The sequence below is a fragment of the Chiloscyllium plagiosum genome, unplaced genomic scaffold (genome assembly GCF_037043375.1).
Source record: "Chiloscyllium plagiosum isolate Xiang-an unplaced genomic scaffold, Cpla_swu_hap1 HiC_scaffold_12, whole genome shotgun sequence".
Classification (NCBI taxonomy): Eukaryota; Metazoa; Chordata; class Chondrichthyes; order Orectolobiformes; family Hemiscylliidae; genus Chiloscyllium; species Chiloscyllium plagiosum.
The window spans coordinates 4254015-4269480 of record NW_028270150.1 but is presented as its reverse complement, the minus strand read 5'-3'; the positions used below and the strand labels follow the sequence as shown (position 1 = coordinate 4269480).

General features: G+C 52.7%; 1 protein-coding gene across 1 annotated transcript in view; it reads left to right on the top strand.

Annotated features, from left to right (window-relative positions):
* The window catches only part of LOC122554859 (cell adhesion molecule 2-like), an 820685-nt gene that overhangs the window by 784572 nt on the left and 20647 nt on the right, over positions 1-15466 (top strand). The window contains exon 8 of the mRNA XM_087992436.1: positions 4923-5036. Coding sequence (XP_087848562.1) covers positions 4923-5036 — 114 coding nt within the window. The remainder of the gene's footprint in view (positions 1-4922; positions 5037-15466) is intronic.

Below are 15466 nucleotides of genomic sequence, written 5' to 3'. Positions count from 1 at the left end.
GTGTGTGGGACTGTACCCCAGTGAGGGTCAGTGTGTGTGTGGGACTGTACCCCAGTGTGGGTCATTGTGTGTGTGGGACTGAACACTAGTGAGGGTCAGTGTGTGTGGGACTGTACCCTAGTGAGAGTCAGTGTGTGTGTGGGACTGTACCCTAGTGAGGGTCAGTGTGTGTGTGGGACTGTACCCCAGTGAGATGCAGTGCGTGTGTGCGGAACTGTACCCCAGTGAGGGTCAGTGTGTGTGCGGGAATGTACCTCAGTGAGAGTCAGTGTGTGTGAGGGACAGTCCCCCAGTGAGGGTCAGTGTGTGTGTTGGAATGTACCCCAGTGAGAGGTAGTGTGTGTGAGGGACTATCCCCCAGTGAGGTTCAGTGTGTGTGAAGGACTGTCCCCCAGTGAGGGTCTGTGTGTGTGTATGGGACTGTCCCCCAGTGAGGGTCAGTGTGTTTGTGGGACTGTACCCCAGTGAGGGTCAGTGTGTGTGTGGAACTGTTCCCCAGTGACGGTCAGTGTCTGTGGGACTGTCCCCCAGTGAGAGTCAGTGTGTGTGTGGAACTGTTCCCCAGTGAGGGTCAGTGTGTGTGTGGAACTGTTCCCCAGTGAGGGTCAGTGTCTGTGGGACTGTCCCCCAGTGAGAGTCAGTGTGTGTGTTGGACTGTACCCCAGTGAGAGTCAGTGTGTGTGTGGGACTGCACCCCAGTGAGAGTCAGTGTGTGTGTTCGACTGTCCCCCAGTGAGGTTCAGTGTGTGTGTGTGTGGGACTGTACCCCAGTGAGAGTCAGTGTGTGTATGGGACTGTCCCCCAGTGAGGGTCAGTGTGTGTGAGGGACTGTACCCCAGTGAGGGTCAGTGTGTGTGTATGGGACTGCACCCCAGTGAAAGTCAGTGTGTTTTGGGACTGTACCCCAGTGAGGATCAGTGTGTGTGTGTGGGACTGTACCCCAGTGAGAGTCAGTGTGTGTGGGACTGTACCCCTAGTGAGGGTCAGTGTGTGTGTCTGATTACTGAACTGGCTAAGTCACAGGAGACAGTTGGGAGGGGTCGATGGACGCTTTTCCACGTAGACGGCTGTGAGTCCATGGTGTTCCACAGGGATCAGTGCTGGCTCCTCTACTGTTCATGGTCTACATCAGTGATTTGGGCAAGTGTTGAAGTTTGCAGAGAAAACAAAGATGGGTGGAGTTGCGGATAGTGAGGAGGATTGTCAGAGGATACAACAGGATATTGATCAGTTGGTGGCATGGGAAGAAAAATGGCAGATGGAGTTTAATCCAGACAAATGTGAGGTAATACATTTTGGAAGGTCAGGTACAGGTGGAACTTATACAGTGAACAGTAGAACCCTTCGGAGTATTGATATACAGAGGGATGTGGGTGTGCAGGTCCACTGATCTCTGAAGGGAGCAGCACAAGTCGATAAGGGAGTAATAAAGGTCAATGGCATGCTTGCCTTCATTGGAAGGGGCATTGAGTACAAGGATAGACAAGTTATGCTGCAGGTTTATAGAACATTAGTTCGAATACTGCATCCAGTTCTGGTGACCACACTTCCAGAAGGATGTGGATGCGTTGGAGAGGGGACAGAAACGTTGCCTGGTTGTTGCCTGGTTTGGGGGATTATAGCTATGAAGAAAGGTTGGATAATCTGGGTTTGTTTTCACTGGAACACAGGAGGTTGAGGGATGACCTGATAGAAGTTTATAAGATTATGAATGGCAGGGATAGAGTGGGAAGTATGAGGCTTTTTCTCAGGGTGGAGGGTGACATCGGGGGCACAGGTCAAGATGCGAGGGGGGTCATGTTTAAAAGAGATATGTGAGGCAGCCTCCTTCTCTCCTACCCACAACGTATCTTCCCACCCTGGTCTGTATCAGCAACAAATTTAAATACAGTGCCCTCCTCAGGCTGTTGGGTATTGTAAATAATGCCCCAGCCCTAACCCTCATCCTTATTGTATCCCCAACATACCAGGCTCAGAATTCCCTGTTTACCCCAAATCTCTGCTTCCCAGCTGCTTAGCAACCTTCTATCATTGCTAATAGATCAGTCCCAACTCCAATCCTGTGTATTAAACTGCTGTTTGGCATCCTATTGAATGCCTTTTTGAATTCCAAGTATTATACATTGAGTGGTTCCCCTTTATCTATCCTTCCAGTTACTCCACTATTCCCTGATGAATTTTGCAAACTCAGTTTCTCTTTTGTAAATAAAAACTGTGGATGCTGTAAATCAGAGACAAAACCAGAGGTTGCTGGAAAAGCTCAGCAGGTCTGGCAGCATCTGTGGAGAGAAATGAGAGATAATGTTTCGGGTGCTGTGACCCTCCCTCTGAGAACCCGAAACATTTCCCAGCATCTTCAGTTTTTGTTTCTCCTTTGTAAATCCAGGTTGACCGGGTTGTAATGTTCTTTGTGTTTTGTTAACACTTCCGCAATATTCCCAGGTTCCAGCATTTATCCAGTGACCGCTGTCAGGCTAACCCCTCTGGACTTCACAATCATTTCCCTACATCCCTGAGGGCCCTGTCATATTTACACAGTAATTATTAAAAGAGATATTCTCATTGGCTCAGAGCAAGAAGTGAGTTATGAAAGAGACATTGTCATTGGCTTCGGATGAATAGTAAGTTACAAAGGGGCATTGTGATTGGTTCAAAGCAAAGTGGGTCTTAAACGGGGCGTGGTCATTGGCTCGTGGTGAGAGAGGGAGAGAGGTATAAGTAATAAAAGGGGCATTATCATTGGGTATAAAAACCTTTGGTATATTTCATTTCACTTCATTGTTTTTAAACAAGAATCATGTTGTTCTTCCTTCTCAATGTCCCAATTCCCCCATTGTTGATGACAAAGTTGCTTTTCATTGGGTCAGAGCTTCCTTGATGCCCCAGACAGAATAGTCTAAGCAAACCCCAATGTGGGACTCTGGCTCATTCTCTGATAGTTAATCAATAGTCAATGCCACACCTTCCTGTTTGGGATTGAAAGGTTAGAGCTCCTACCCCTGATTACCATCTGAAATGTCACCGCCACCCCCCCCCCCCCCCCCCCCCACCCACCTCTGAGTGTCAGGGTTGACCTGGGAACCTGTGATTCTCAAGCTAAGGCACTATTTTTGCGGATGCGGGGGGAGGTTGTGAAGGAGAGAATAAATGTCAGTCACCATGACCACTTCCCCGCACTGCCTCCCATCATCACCCATAAAGCTTACACCTCTGTCTCAATCAGATTTGGGGAATTCAAGCAATCAGAGTGTGGTTTGTTAATATTAAACCGGAATGTCTTTGACAGCAGCTAGAGTATTAAAGTGTTACTTTTCTGGCATTCTCTGTATCTGTTTAACATGTTTATTTATTACAGGAGACACAGGTTGGTTCATGTGTAAAGTTATCAGGTCCTGCTCACAGCAAGGGGGGGGGTGAGGTAAAGTGAAATGCTGGCCTTTCTGTGACAGTCTGCCCTCTCTCTGTGAGGCCCAGAGACAGGGCTCCATCAGCTGAGTGTACACTTCACAAGGAAATATCTCCAAGCCATTGGGAAAGGACACAGCTGGTGGGGATACCTGCAGCCTCTGAATCGATACCATTGTCGACCCGTGAGCCTGACTGTCCAGCCCACTCCTGCAGCTCAGTGCCATCAGTACTGGGTGGGTGTGGGTCAAGTGACCCTGTCACGGTGATGCTCCAGCCTGCTCAGCCCCTCACTGTAACTGAGTATTCAGCATTTCCTTTTAGCTCCGTTGAGCTGACTGAACAGCTGCTGTGGGATTGGTGAACAGGCCTCGCTCAGTGCAGTGGTGGTGAGACTCAGCACCATCATCCAGTCAGGCTCTGGGAGTCACAACACAGCAGCCAGCCCCAGGCTGCTTTCCCCACCATGCTCCGAGTCAGCCACACCCCATGCCTCTTGTGTCCACTCCAGGGTTTGTACAGGCTCAGTGACAAGGAATCAATTCCCTTTTGCATGTCGCATGTCACCTGTTCACCCGAGGGAGCCTTGTGTCTGCAATAGAACATTCCACACAGACTGAGCTGAGCATTGGGTTTCAGAACAGAGCTCCACAACACACTGATCAGGCAGCTCACAAATCACCTCCCTCCACCCACCCACCCACCCCAATATTGAGTAAGCCCTCCTGGGTTAGAAACATGCCCAGACATTTTACCACACACTTTCCCACCAAACACAGTCAAACAGCCATTGCTGCAACTCTAGCTTAGTTTAGATACCCTACAGTGTGGAAACAGGTCCTTCGGCCCAACAAGTCCACACCGACCCTCCGAAGAGCAACCCACCCTGACCCACTCCCCTACCTCCACCCACCACCCAAACAATTTCCCATGGTCAATTCACCTGGCCTGCACATCTTTGGACTGTGGGAGGAAACCCACGCAGACACAGAGAGAATGTGCAAACTCCACACAGTTACCTGAGGCAGGAATCGAACCTGGGACCCTGGTGCTGTGAGGCAGCAGTGCTAACCACTGAGCCACCATGCCACCCTAATAAGCCTTGAGAATTATTTAAAATAAACCCAAAGAAGCACCCACAGATTCCGGCCTGTCTGAATCCTCTCCCTCGGGTTATACACAGCGGCTGTTGCTTGAGATTCTGGGTGAACACCATCATCCCTCGGCCCCTGTTATTGGTCAGTGTTTTAGCTGGAAGGTCTCACAGACACGTGTAAGTGTTTATTGCCTTTTGTTTATATTCAGCTCCGTTATCTGTGATCCGTTCATACCAGCTGGCCAATGGGTGTCGGTTTATAATGTTCAGCTTCATTGCATCTGTATATTATTTGGAATGGTTTTGTTGTGCTCTGTGAGTTTTCCTTTATTCATGATGCATGATCTTTTTGGATTGTTTTCAGTTTTGTTTTTTTTTGTCTCTTGCCTGTTTAAGATTATTTTTTCTTCCCACCAACCAGATGCTCCCATCTCTCCGTCTCCCACCATCAGCATCCCTTCCTCTCCCTCCACTACAACCCCCGTTACCATAGCAACCAGCACCACCAAACTGACCGCTGTCTCCAGGGCCCGAGGTACAGTATCAAAGATGCATTTCTTTCTCAACTTAGTCGCCAATTTAGCCAAACGTAATGATTAGTTTTCATAGTTGAATTTAGTGAATTTCATCTCATTTAATGCATCATTCATTGAACACAATTCCAAGTGGGATCCTTCAGCAGGGGAATGGGGAAATTTGGGTAGTGACAGGATCAATTGTAACCTAACTCCCCCCTTCCTGGGCAGGAGTAGGGCAGTTTGGGGTTATACAGCTTGCCAGCATCCCCCCAGGGAGCAAAGGGGCAGGTTCTAATACCCCTTCTGATAATATGAGTTTCAATAAGGAGTCCCCGTCCCAGTTGTCACCAATGTGATAAAGCGATGAGTTTGCTGTTGTCCTCTATCTCCCACACACACTCGGTAAAGTTCGCTCACTGAAGGAGGTGGACAAGAGAGGGCACACAGTCTGCCAAATCAGTCTGAGTCTGGGCAGGGGAAGCTCAGTCTGCGTCCTGGCGTTGCCTGCCCACTCTCTGCCCAGGGGTGGGTTTGTAAACCTGAGTTGACCTCCCCATTTCCCCCAGCTCAGCCTGCTCCCCGGAAAGAGTCACAGCCAACACGGGGTGGGGCTGGGGGGATGGGAACAATGTGTCTGGTCTGATGGAGACAAATGAGATGATGAAATGATTTTATCGAATTTACACTGAAAGGTGCTGGGTCTTTATGAGTTTTCTGGTCTGACAAACAAATAAACCAAAAAGGTAAACCTGCCCATGACCAGCTACTGGGGCTCAGTCCCCCAGAGGGTGATATTCGTTCACCCAATCACACCGTTGACAGAAGGTTCATAAATGGCAAATTCAAGACTTCTTCCCACAGTGACTTGTGTTGGTGAACAACTTATCACCAGGAGCCTTCTCTCAGGAATATGGTGTCTCTGGCTAAGTCCAGCACTTATAGCCCATCCCTAGTTGCCCCCTTGAGAAGGTGGGGGTGAGCTGCTTTCTTGACCTGCTGCAGTCCATGTGCTGGAGGGTGACCCACAGTGCCCTTAGGGAGGGAATTCCAGGATTTTGACCCAGAGACAGTGAAGGAACAGTGATATATTTCCAAGTCAGGATGGTGAGTGGCTTGGAGGGGAACTTTTAGGGGGTGGTGTTCCCATATAGTCTTCAGTACTATTGCCAAAAGTTGTCAGGACCTTTGCAGTATCCAACAGTTTCTTAATATCACATGGAGTGAATCAAATTGGCTGGAGCCTGGTATCTGTGACGCTGGGGACCACTGGAGGAGGTCGAGATGGATCATTCACTCGGCAATTCTGGCTGAGGATTGGTGTGAAAGCTTCAGCCTTATCTTTGACACTGGTGTGCTGGGCTCCTCCAACTTTGAGGATGGGGATATGTGTAGAGCCCCCTCCTCCAGTGAGCTGTTTCATTGTCTACCACCATTCGTGATCAGATGTCTGTTTCCTTTTCTCATTTCTGTGTATTATTGGTCTCATGTCACTGATCTGTCTGGGGGGGATGTCAGGATCCCAGAGGCCTGCTCTGAGGAAGGAGCTGGGACTTCTCCCTGGTGTCCTGGCCAATATTCCCTCCTCTATCGACATCACCAAGTGAACAGCTTACCCAGTTTGTTTATGGGATGTTGCTGTGTCCCATAGGGGCCTCCACTCCAACAGTCCAACTGTGACTGACCTTTAAAATGTACTTCATTGGCTGGAAAGCACTCTGTGTTTGTGAAAATCGCTACGTAAATGTAGCTTGTTGTTATTCTTTGACTGGTCTTGGCAGAATTCACTCCTCAGAAACAGGCACTGGGCGTGGGGGGGTGGGGGGGGGGGGTCGGGGGGTGGGGGGGGGGTCAGGGCTGGGGGAGGGGTCAGGGCTGGGAGAGGAGTCAGGGCTGGGGGAGGGGTCAGGGCTGGGGGAGGGGTCAGGGCTGGGAGAGGGGTCAGGGCTGGGGGAGGGGTCAGGGCTGGGGGAGGGGTCAGGGCTGGGAGAGGAGTCAGGGCTGGGGGAGGGGTCAGGGCTGGGAGAGGGGTCAGGGCTGGGAGAGGAGTCAGGGCTGGGGGAGGGGTCAGGGCTGGGGGAGGGGTCAGGGCTGGGGGGGGTGGGGTCAGGGGGGTGGGGGGTCAGGGCTGGGGGAGGGGTCAGGGCTGGGGGGGGTGGGGTCAGGGGGGTGGGGGGTCAGGGCTGGGGGAGGGGTCAGGGCTGGGGGAGGGGTCAGGGCTGGGGGAGGGGTCAGGGCTGGGGGGGGTGGGGTCAGGGGGGTGGGGGGTCAGGGCTGGGGGAGGGGTCAGGGCTGGGGGGGGTGGGGTCAGGGGGGTGGGGGGTCAGGGCTGGGGGAGGGGTCAGGGCTGGGAGAGGGGTCAGGGCTGGGGGAGGGGTCAGGGCTGGAGGAGGGGTCAGGGCTGGGAGAGGGGTCAGGGCTGGGGGAGGGGTCAGGGCTGGGAGAGGAGTCAGGGCTGGGGGAGGGGTCAGGGCTGGGAGAGGGGTCAGGGCTGGGGGAGGGGTCAGGGCTGGGGGAGGGGTCAGGGCTGGGGGGGGGTCAGGGGGGTGGGGGGTCAGGGCTGGGGGGGGGTCAGGGCTGGGGGAGGGGTTGTTGGCCGGTTGTGCAGAGCTGTTCAGTTCCGCAGTGAGGTGCTGTCTTCTCATTGGGATATTGCAATGACTGAGGACGTGGAGCTGGGCTCAGATGCTGTGATGTCAGTGGGTAAACAGGAGAGAGCTCTAAGGGGAAGACGTTAAACTGAAAGGCAAGAACGCAGTGTCTAGTTGTTACTGGGGGTGCTATGTGTGATCGTCACTGTGGGAGACCATTCTGAATTCAGGACAAACCCCCAACAAAGCTTGTTCTGGGAGAGACACCAGCTGCTCATTGGGTCATATAGAACTTGAGTATTACTTGGAAGAAGATTCGTGTTGTCAAAGCGTATCGTCTTGTCGTCAGGACATTTCACAAGAAAGCCAATTCAAGGGGAAGACCGACATCTGTAGTGTTTGAGAGGGGAGTGCTGATTGGCTGGACAGAGGCCCCAGCTGCAGGAATGGGTGCAGTTTTGGTTCCCACACGATAGGAGGAATGGGATTGAAGTGCAGAGGGCAGTCCCCAGGAGATACTGCCTGGGATGGAGCATTTCAGCAATAACCTCGGGTTGTTTTCTTGGGAGCAGAGAGGATTGAGGGGGCAGCTGATGGAGGGGTATCGGTTATGAGGGGCATGGACAAGGGGGATAGAAAGCAGCTGTTCCCCTTAGTTGATTGGTCAGTCATAAGGGGCCATCCTTTTTACGGTGCGAGGCAGGAGGTTTGGGGGGTTTTCAGGGGAATGATTATCCCCCGGGGGGCAGGGGACAGAAGTGCACTACCTGGACAGGTATTGGAGGTGGGAAACCTCACATTGTTTAATAAGGAGTTGGATGTGAGCACTCAAAGTGTCATAGCAATGTGCCTGGGGTGGGAAATTGGGACCAGGGTCGGGTGAGTGCAGTGGGGCTGAAGGGCCTCTTCAGCACTGTATGATTCTCTGAACATGTCCACCCTCGCGAAATACGGCCCAACATTTAACAAATAACATATTCATCCTGACAGAGGCAGACATGAGGAGGTGACAGTGATAGGGAGGGGTGTAGGGGGCTAGAGGAGGTGTCAGTGATAGGGAGGGGTGTAGGGGGCTGGAGGAGGTGACAGTGATAGGGAGGCGTGTAGGGGGGATGGAGGAGGTGACAGTGATAGGGAGGGGTGTTGGGGGGATGGAGGAGGTGACAGAGATAGGGAGGGTGTAGGGGGGATGGGGGAAGTGACAGTGTTAGGGAGGCGTGTAGGGGGGATGGAGGAGGTGACAGAGATAGGGAGGGCGTTGGGGGATGGAAGAGGTGACAGAGATAGGGAGGGGCGTGGGGGGATGGAGGTGGTGACAGTGATAGGGAGGGGTGTTGGGGGGATAGAGGAGGTGACAGTGATAGGGAGGGGTGTTGGGGGGATGGAGGAGGCGACAGTGATAGGGAGGGGTGTTGGGGGGATGGAGGAGGCGACAGTGATAGGGAGGGGTGTTGGGGGGATGGAGGAGGTGTCAGTGATAGGGAGGGGTGTAGGGGCTGGAGGAGGTGACAGTGATAGGGAGGGGTGTAGGAGGGATGGAGAAGGCGACAGTGATAGGGAGGGGTGTTGGGGGGATGGAGGAGGCGACAGTGATAGGGAGGGGTGTGGGGGGATGGAGGAGGTGACAGTGATAGGGAGGGGTGTAGGGGCTGGAGGAGGTGACAGTAATAGAGAGGGGTGTAGGGGGGATGGAGGAGGTGACATTGATAGGGAGGGGTGTTGGGGGGATGGAGGAGGTGACAGTAATAGAGAGGGGTGTAGGGGCTGGAGGAGGTGACAGTAATAGAGAGGGGTGTAGGGGGGATGGAGGAGGTGACAGTGATAGGGAGGGTGTTGGGGGGATGGAGGAGGTGACAGTGATAGGGAGGGGTGTAGGGGCTGGAGGAGGTGACAGTAATAGGGAGGGGTGTAGGGGGGATGGAGGAGGTGACAGAGATAGGGAGGGTGTTGGGGGATGGAAGAGGTGACAGAGATAGGGAGGGGCGTGGGGGGATGGAGGTGGTGACAGTGATAGGGAGGGGTGTTGGGGGGATGGAGGAGGTGACAGTGATAGGGACGCAGTGTACAGGCAGGTACAGAGATAGGGTGTGTCTGTGCCATGGGGGCATTTCAAAGGTGGAGGTAACTTTGCCGATTGATGACCAAGTTGGAGGGAGCTCTCTGTCTCAGTCTCGAGCACAGTCAGACTACCCGCTGATGAGAAACACAGGATTAGGGAAAGTTATCATTCACTCGGCAGACCCAGCGCAGTATTCACTGGCTCCATGGTTGAGTCCCAGTGGACAGTTTAACTAGACTCACTGATGTTAACAACAATCGACCATCTGATTTGTTTCAGACTGTGTTTTCAAAATCAATAAGTGAAACCTCATTAGACGAACGGAGTGCTGTTTTCCTCACACTGTGTGTCAGCCACACTGGAGCTGTTGTTCTCACTTGACAACAGTGAGGTGACCCACAGTGAGACACAAATTGTCATTGATTCCTGGAGGTGGGGAAACTGAGAATAACCTTCATCAGTATGACATCAAATTGACAAGCACAGAGAGTGACAGGAGTGTGCCAGAGAGAGTGTGTGAGCTACAGCCCACTGATCCACTGAGCACTGATTCAACAAACCAGCTCACACCATCAACAGACGGGCAGTGGGTGGGCTCTGTGCCTCACAGCTCCTCGTTCATGTTACACTCCAGGTTGAGATACTCCTTCACATTCCTGCCCGCCTGGGAGGCCTCCAGATGGGCCTGATTCTAGATCAGGAATACATGGCCTGGCTGAGGGAGTGCTGCACTGTCAGAGGGTCAGTACTGAGGGAGAGCCGCACTGTCGGAGGGTCAGTACTGAGGGAGTGCTGCACTATCAGAGGGTCAGTACTGAGGGAGTGCTGCACTGTCAGAGGGTCAGTGCTGAGGGAGTGCCGCACTGTCAGAGGGTCAGTACTGAGGGAGTGCCGCACTGTCAGAGGGTCAGTACTGAGGGAGTGCCGCACATTCAGAGGGTCAGTACTGAGGGAGTTCCGCACTGTCAGAGGGTCAGTACTGAGGGAGTGCCGCACATTCAGAGGGTCAGTACTGAGGGAGTGCCACACTGTCAGAGGATCAGTACTGAGGGAGTGCCACACTGTCAGAGGGTCAGTACTGAGGGAGTGCCGCACTGTCAGAGGGTCAGTACTGAGGGAGTGCCGCACATTCAGAGGGTCAGTACTGAGGGAGTGCCACACTGTCAGAGGATCAGTACTGAGGGAGTGCCACACTGTTAGAGTGTCAGTACTGAGGGAGCGCCGCACTGTCGGAGGGTCAGTACTGAGGGAGTGCTGCACTGTCAGAGGGTCAGTACTGAGAGAGTGCTGCACTGTCAGAGGGTCAGTACTGAGGGAGTGCTGCACTGTCAGAGGTTCAGTACTGAGGGAGTGCTGCACTGTCAGAGGGTCAGTACTGAGGGAGTGCTGCACTGTCAGAGGGTCAGTACTGAGGGAGTGCCACACTGTCAGAGGGTCAGTACTGAGGGAGTGCTGCACTGTCGGAGGGTCAGTGCTGAGGAAGTGCTGCACTGTTGGAGGGTCAGTGCTGAGGGAGTGCCGCACTGTCAGAGGGTCAGTACTGAGGGAGTGCCACAGTGTCAGAGGGTCAGTACTGAGGAAGTGCTGCACTGTCAGAGGGTCAGTACTGAGGGAGTTCCACACTGTCAGAGGGTCAGTACTGAGGGAGTGCCGCACTGTCAGAGGGTCAGTGCTGAGGGAGTGCTGCAGTGTTAGAGCGTCAGTACTGAGGGAGTGCTGCACTGTCGGAGGGTCAGTACAGAGGGAGTGCTGCACTGTCGGAGGGTCAGTACAGAGGGAGTATGGCACTGTTAGAGGGTGAGTACTGAGGGAGTGCTGCACTGTCAGAGGGTCAGTACTGAGGGAGTGCTGCACTGTCGGGGGGTCAGTACTGAGGGTGTGCCGCACTGTCAGAGGGTCAGTACTGAGGGAGTGCCGCACATTCAGAGGGTCAGTACTGAGGGAGTGCTGCACTGTCAGAGGGTCAGTACTGAGGGAGTGCTGCATTGTCAGAGGGTCAGTGCTGAGGGAGTGCAGCACTGTCAGAGGGTCAGTACTGAGGGAGTGCCGCACTGTCAGAGGGTCAGTACTGAGGGAGTGCTGCACTGGCAGAGGGTCAGTGCTGAGGGAGTGCTGCACTGTCGGAGAGTCAGTACTGAGGGAGTGCCGCACTGTCAGAGGGTCAGTACTGAGGGAGTGCTGTGCTGCTTGACCCTCGACCTTTTCTAATTTATGTCAATGACATAAAGAGACCATGGTAGCTAAACTTGCTAACGGTTAATGTACAGATATGTTGTGACGAGGACATATCTCCGAGGCAGACAGACAGAGGTAGATATGTTGGTGGGCAGAAATCTGACAGATGGTGTGTGATTTGGGAAGATGGAATTTGTTTCTCTTTGACAGAAGGAATACGAAAGCAGAGAATTCCTTAAGCAGAAAATGCCTGCAGAATGTGGAGGTGCAGAGGGGTCTTGGGGTTTGAGTGGATGAGACTCTACACGTTAGTGTGCAGATACGACAAGTAATTGAGGGAGCTGATGGGATGGTAACCTGCTTTACAAGTGGAATTGAACATAGCAGTAAGGATGTAATAGTTTGGTCATATCGCGTATTGGTGAGACCATAACTTAATTAAGGAAGTGTGTAAATACATTGGAGGTGGTCTGAGGGAGGTTTCTTGGGTTGATCCTGGGTTGAGTGGGTTGTTGACGAGGGAAGGTTGGACAGACCGGGGCCTGTTCCCACTGGAGTTTAGAGAGTGAGGGGAGACCTGATCAAAGGGTGTCAGATTCTGAATGGTCCTCACAAGGGGGATGTGGGAAAGATGTCTCCTCTTGTGGGTCAGTCCAGAACCAGGGGGCGCTGGTTTACAATTAGAATCCCTACAGTGTGGAAAAAGGCCATTTGGCCCATCAAGTCCACATTGACCCTCCACAGAGCATCCCACCCAGACACACCCCATAATCCTGTGTTTCCCATGGCTAATCCACCTGACCTGCACATCTTTGGATTGTGGGAGGAAACCGGAGCACCTGGAGGAAACCCACACAGACACGGGGAGAATGTGCAAACTCCACACAGTCAGTCGCCTGGGTCCCTGGTGCTGTGAGGCAGCAGTGCTAACCACTGAGCCACCATGATGCCTGAGTTCGGTGTTTCACTTCAATGGTGTGCTTTCAGGACAGAGACAAAGCAAAGGTTTCTCTTCAGAGGGTTGTCTGATTTTGGAACTCTTAGCGTCAGAACGTAAGGAGGCAGAGTGATTGAATATTTCTGACAATGCAGCTGGCTGGATTCACATCAGGCAGGTGAATCGGGGCTGTTGAGTTAGATGTGAAATTCAAAACACATCAGCCGTGATCTTACCCAGAACAGGCTTGGGCAGCTGAAAGGTCTCCTGCTGCTCCAAATTCTCCCTTGGAACCGTGTCAGGAACTCCTGGGCCCTAGCAAGGTCAGGCAACAGTATGTACTTGTTCCTTCTTGCTGGGGAAAGGTGTGTATCAGCTTTTGTGTGCTGGTTTGCTGTCCATTGGCCCCTTGTGTGTGTCTGAGGTTTAAGATGGAGTTTGTGCTCAGCTTTGTCCCTGACTGCAGTGTGGACAATGTGTCAAAGGGCGCTGCCTAATGTTCAACTGAATTAGCCGCTGTGACAGAGGATTGTAGATATCTGACTGATGTTATAGCCTACAGTATATCAATTCCAAGGGTAATGTCTTGCTCCATCATTCACCATGTTCCCCACCCCAAGCTGGAGAGAGCCACCAATCAGGGAGGGCACAAGCAGAAGCTGCAGCTGGTCACAGTGAGGGAGCACTGTCCAGTCCTGACCATTCTCAGCCCCGGCCACCAACATCTGGGATACCAGCTGCGAGCAGTTTCCATCTAACTCAGCTGTGCAGTTTGGGAGTGGATTTCAGTTGCTGATGTGTTCCCTGCAAAGCTGAGAGAGAGACTGAGGATAAAGCACGTGAGAGCTCCTGGAATATGAACCCAGGACCCTGCCCCTCAAGCGGCCATTCCAGTGTAACCAGCAGCTCCCATCCTGTCAAAGTCAACCTCCCAATCACTGATTGGTACTGACAGGGTGACACCCTGCCTCCAGTCACTGCTGGGAGGTCACTGACTGACAAACTCAGCCAGGTCTCCAGGGCACGAACATCACTGCTCTCCAACACAGAGAGCGTCCTCACCCCCTCCACAACACTGCACCATCACTTACATTCACTGCAGGAAGCACTATGAGACCGCGTGAACACACACACACACAGATCCAGAGTGAATCCACAACACAGTGAAGGCAGTGAAGAGGGCGGCCAAGTGCCCATCCAGGGCAGTGGGTGATCAGAGAGCTCCACCAAGATTTTATAGACCAAACTGGACCATACACCCCACTGAGGGTCAGTGTGTGAGGGACTGTCCCGCAGTGAGGGTCAGTGTGTGTTCGACTGTCCCGCAGTGAGGGTCAGTGTGTGTGTGGGACTGTACCCCAGTGAGGGTCAGTGTGTGTGTGGGACTGTCCCCCAGTGAGGGCCAGTGTGTGTGGGACTGTCCCCCAGTGAGGGTCAGTGTGTGTTTGGGACTGTCCCCCAGTGAGGGTCAGTGTGTGTGTGGGACTGTCCCCCAGTGATGGTCAGTGTGTGTGCGGGACTGTACCCCAGTGATGGTCAGTGTGTGTGCGGGACTGTACCCCAGTGATGGTCAGTGTGTGTTTGGGACTGTCCCCCAGTGAGGGTCAGTGTGTGTGTGGGACTGTACCCCAGTGATGGTCAGTGTGTGTTTGGGACTGTCCCCCAGTGAGGGTCAGTGTGTGTGGGACTGTCCCCTAGTGAGGGTCAGTGTGTGTGGGACTGTCCCCTAGTGAGGGTCAGTCTGTATGAGACTGAGGGTCAGTGTGTGTGTGTAGAACTCCGGGTGCTCCGGTTTCCTCCCACAGTCCAAAGATGTGCAGGTCGGGTAAATTGGCCATGCTAAATTGCCTGTAGTGTTAGGTGTAGGGGAATGGGCTGGGTGGGTTGTGCTTCGGTGGGTTGGTGTGGACTTGTTGGGCCGAAGGGCCTGTTTCCACACTGTAATGTAATGTAATCAGCCAGGATTAAGTAAGGCTGATGTGTTTGACTTTTGACCTGAATCAGTCTCAGCTGACATATAGCACAGAGCAAACACATCAAACCGTGGCAAGCGGTGAGTACTGATTCAAATGGGACAGGACAGTTGGCGTACACAGATGGCTCCTTTCTTCAATCTTCTTCCACTTCTCTCCTCGTGTTCTTGTTTTCTCAAATTCTTCACCCAGCGTGGAGTGTTCAACCTCCCAGAGATCTGGGAGTGTAGGTCTATTGTACCCTGAAGGTTGCTGCACAGGTGGAAAGAGTGGTCAAGAAGGCATATGGTACGCTTACCTTCTTCGGACGGAGTGTTGAGTATAAGAACTGGCAGGTCACGTTAAAATTGTACAGAACATTGGTTCAGCCGCATATAGAATATTGTGTACAGTTCTGGTCGCCACATTACCAAAAGGATGTGGACGCTTTGGAGAGGGTGCAGAGAAGGTTTACGAGGATGTTGCCTGGTTTGGAAGGTGCTAGCTATGAAGAGAGGTTGAGTAGGTTCAGTTTATTTTCATTAGAAAAAAGGAGATTGAGGGGGGTCCTGACTGAGGTTTACAAAATCAGGAAGGGTATAGACAGGGTGGATAGAGACAAGCTTTTCCCCAGGGTGAAGGATTCAATAACGAGAGGTCACACTTTCAAGGTGAGAGGTGGAAAGTTTAAGGGGGATACACGCGGCAAGTACTTCACACAGAGGGTGGTGGGCAT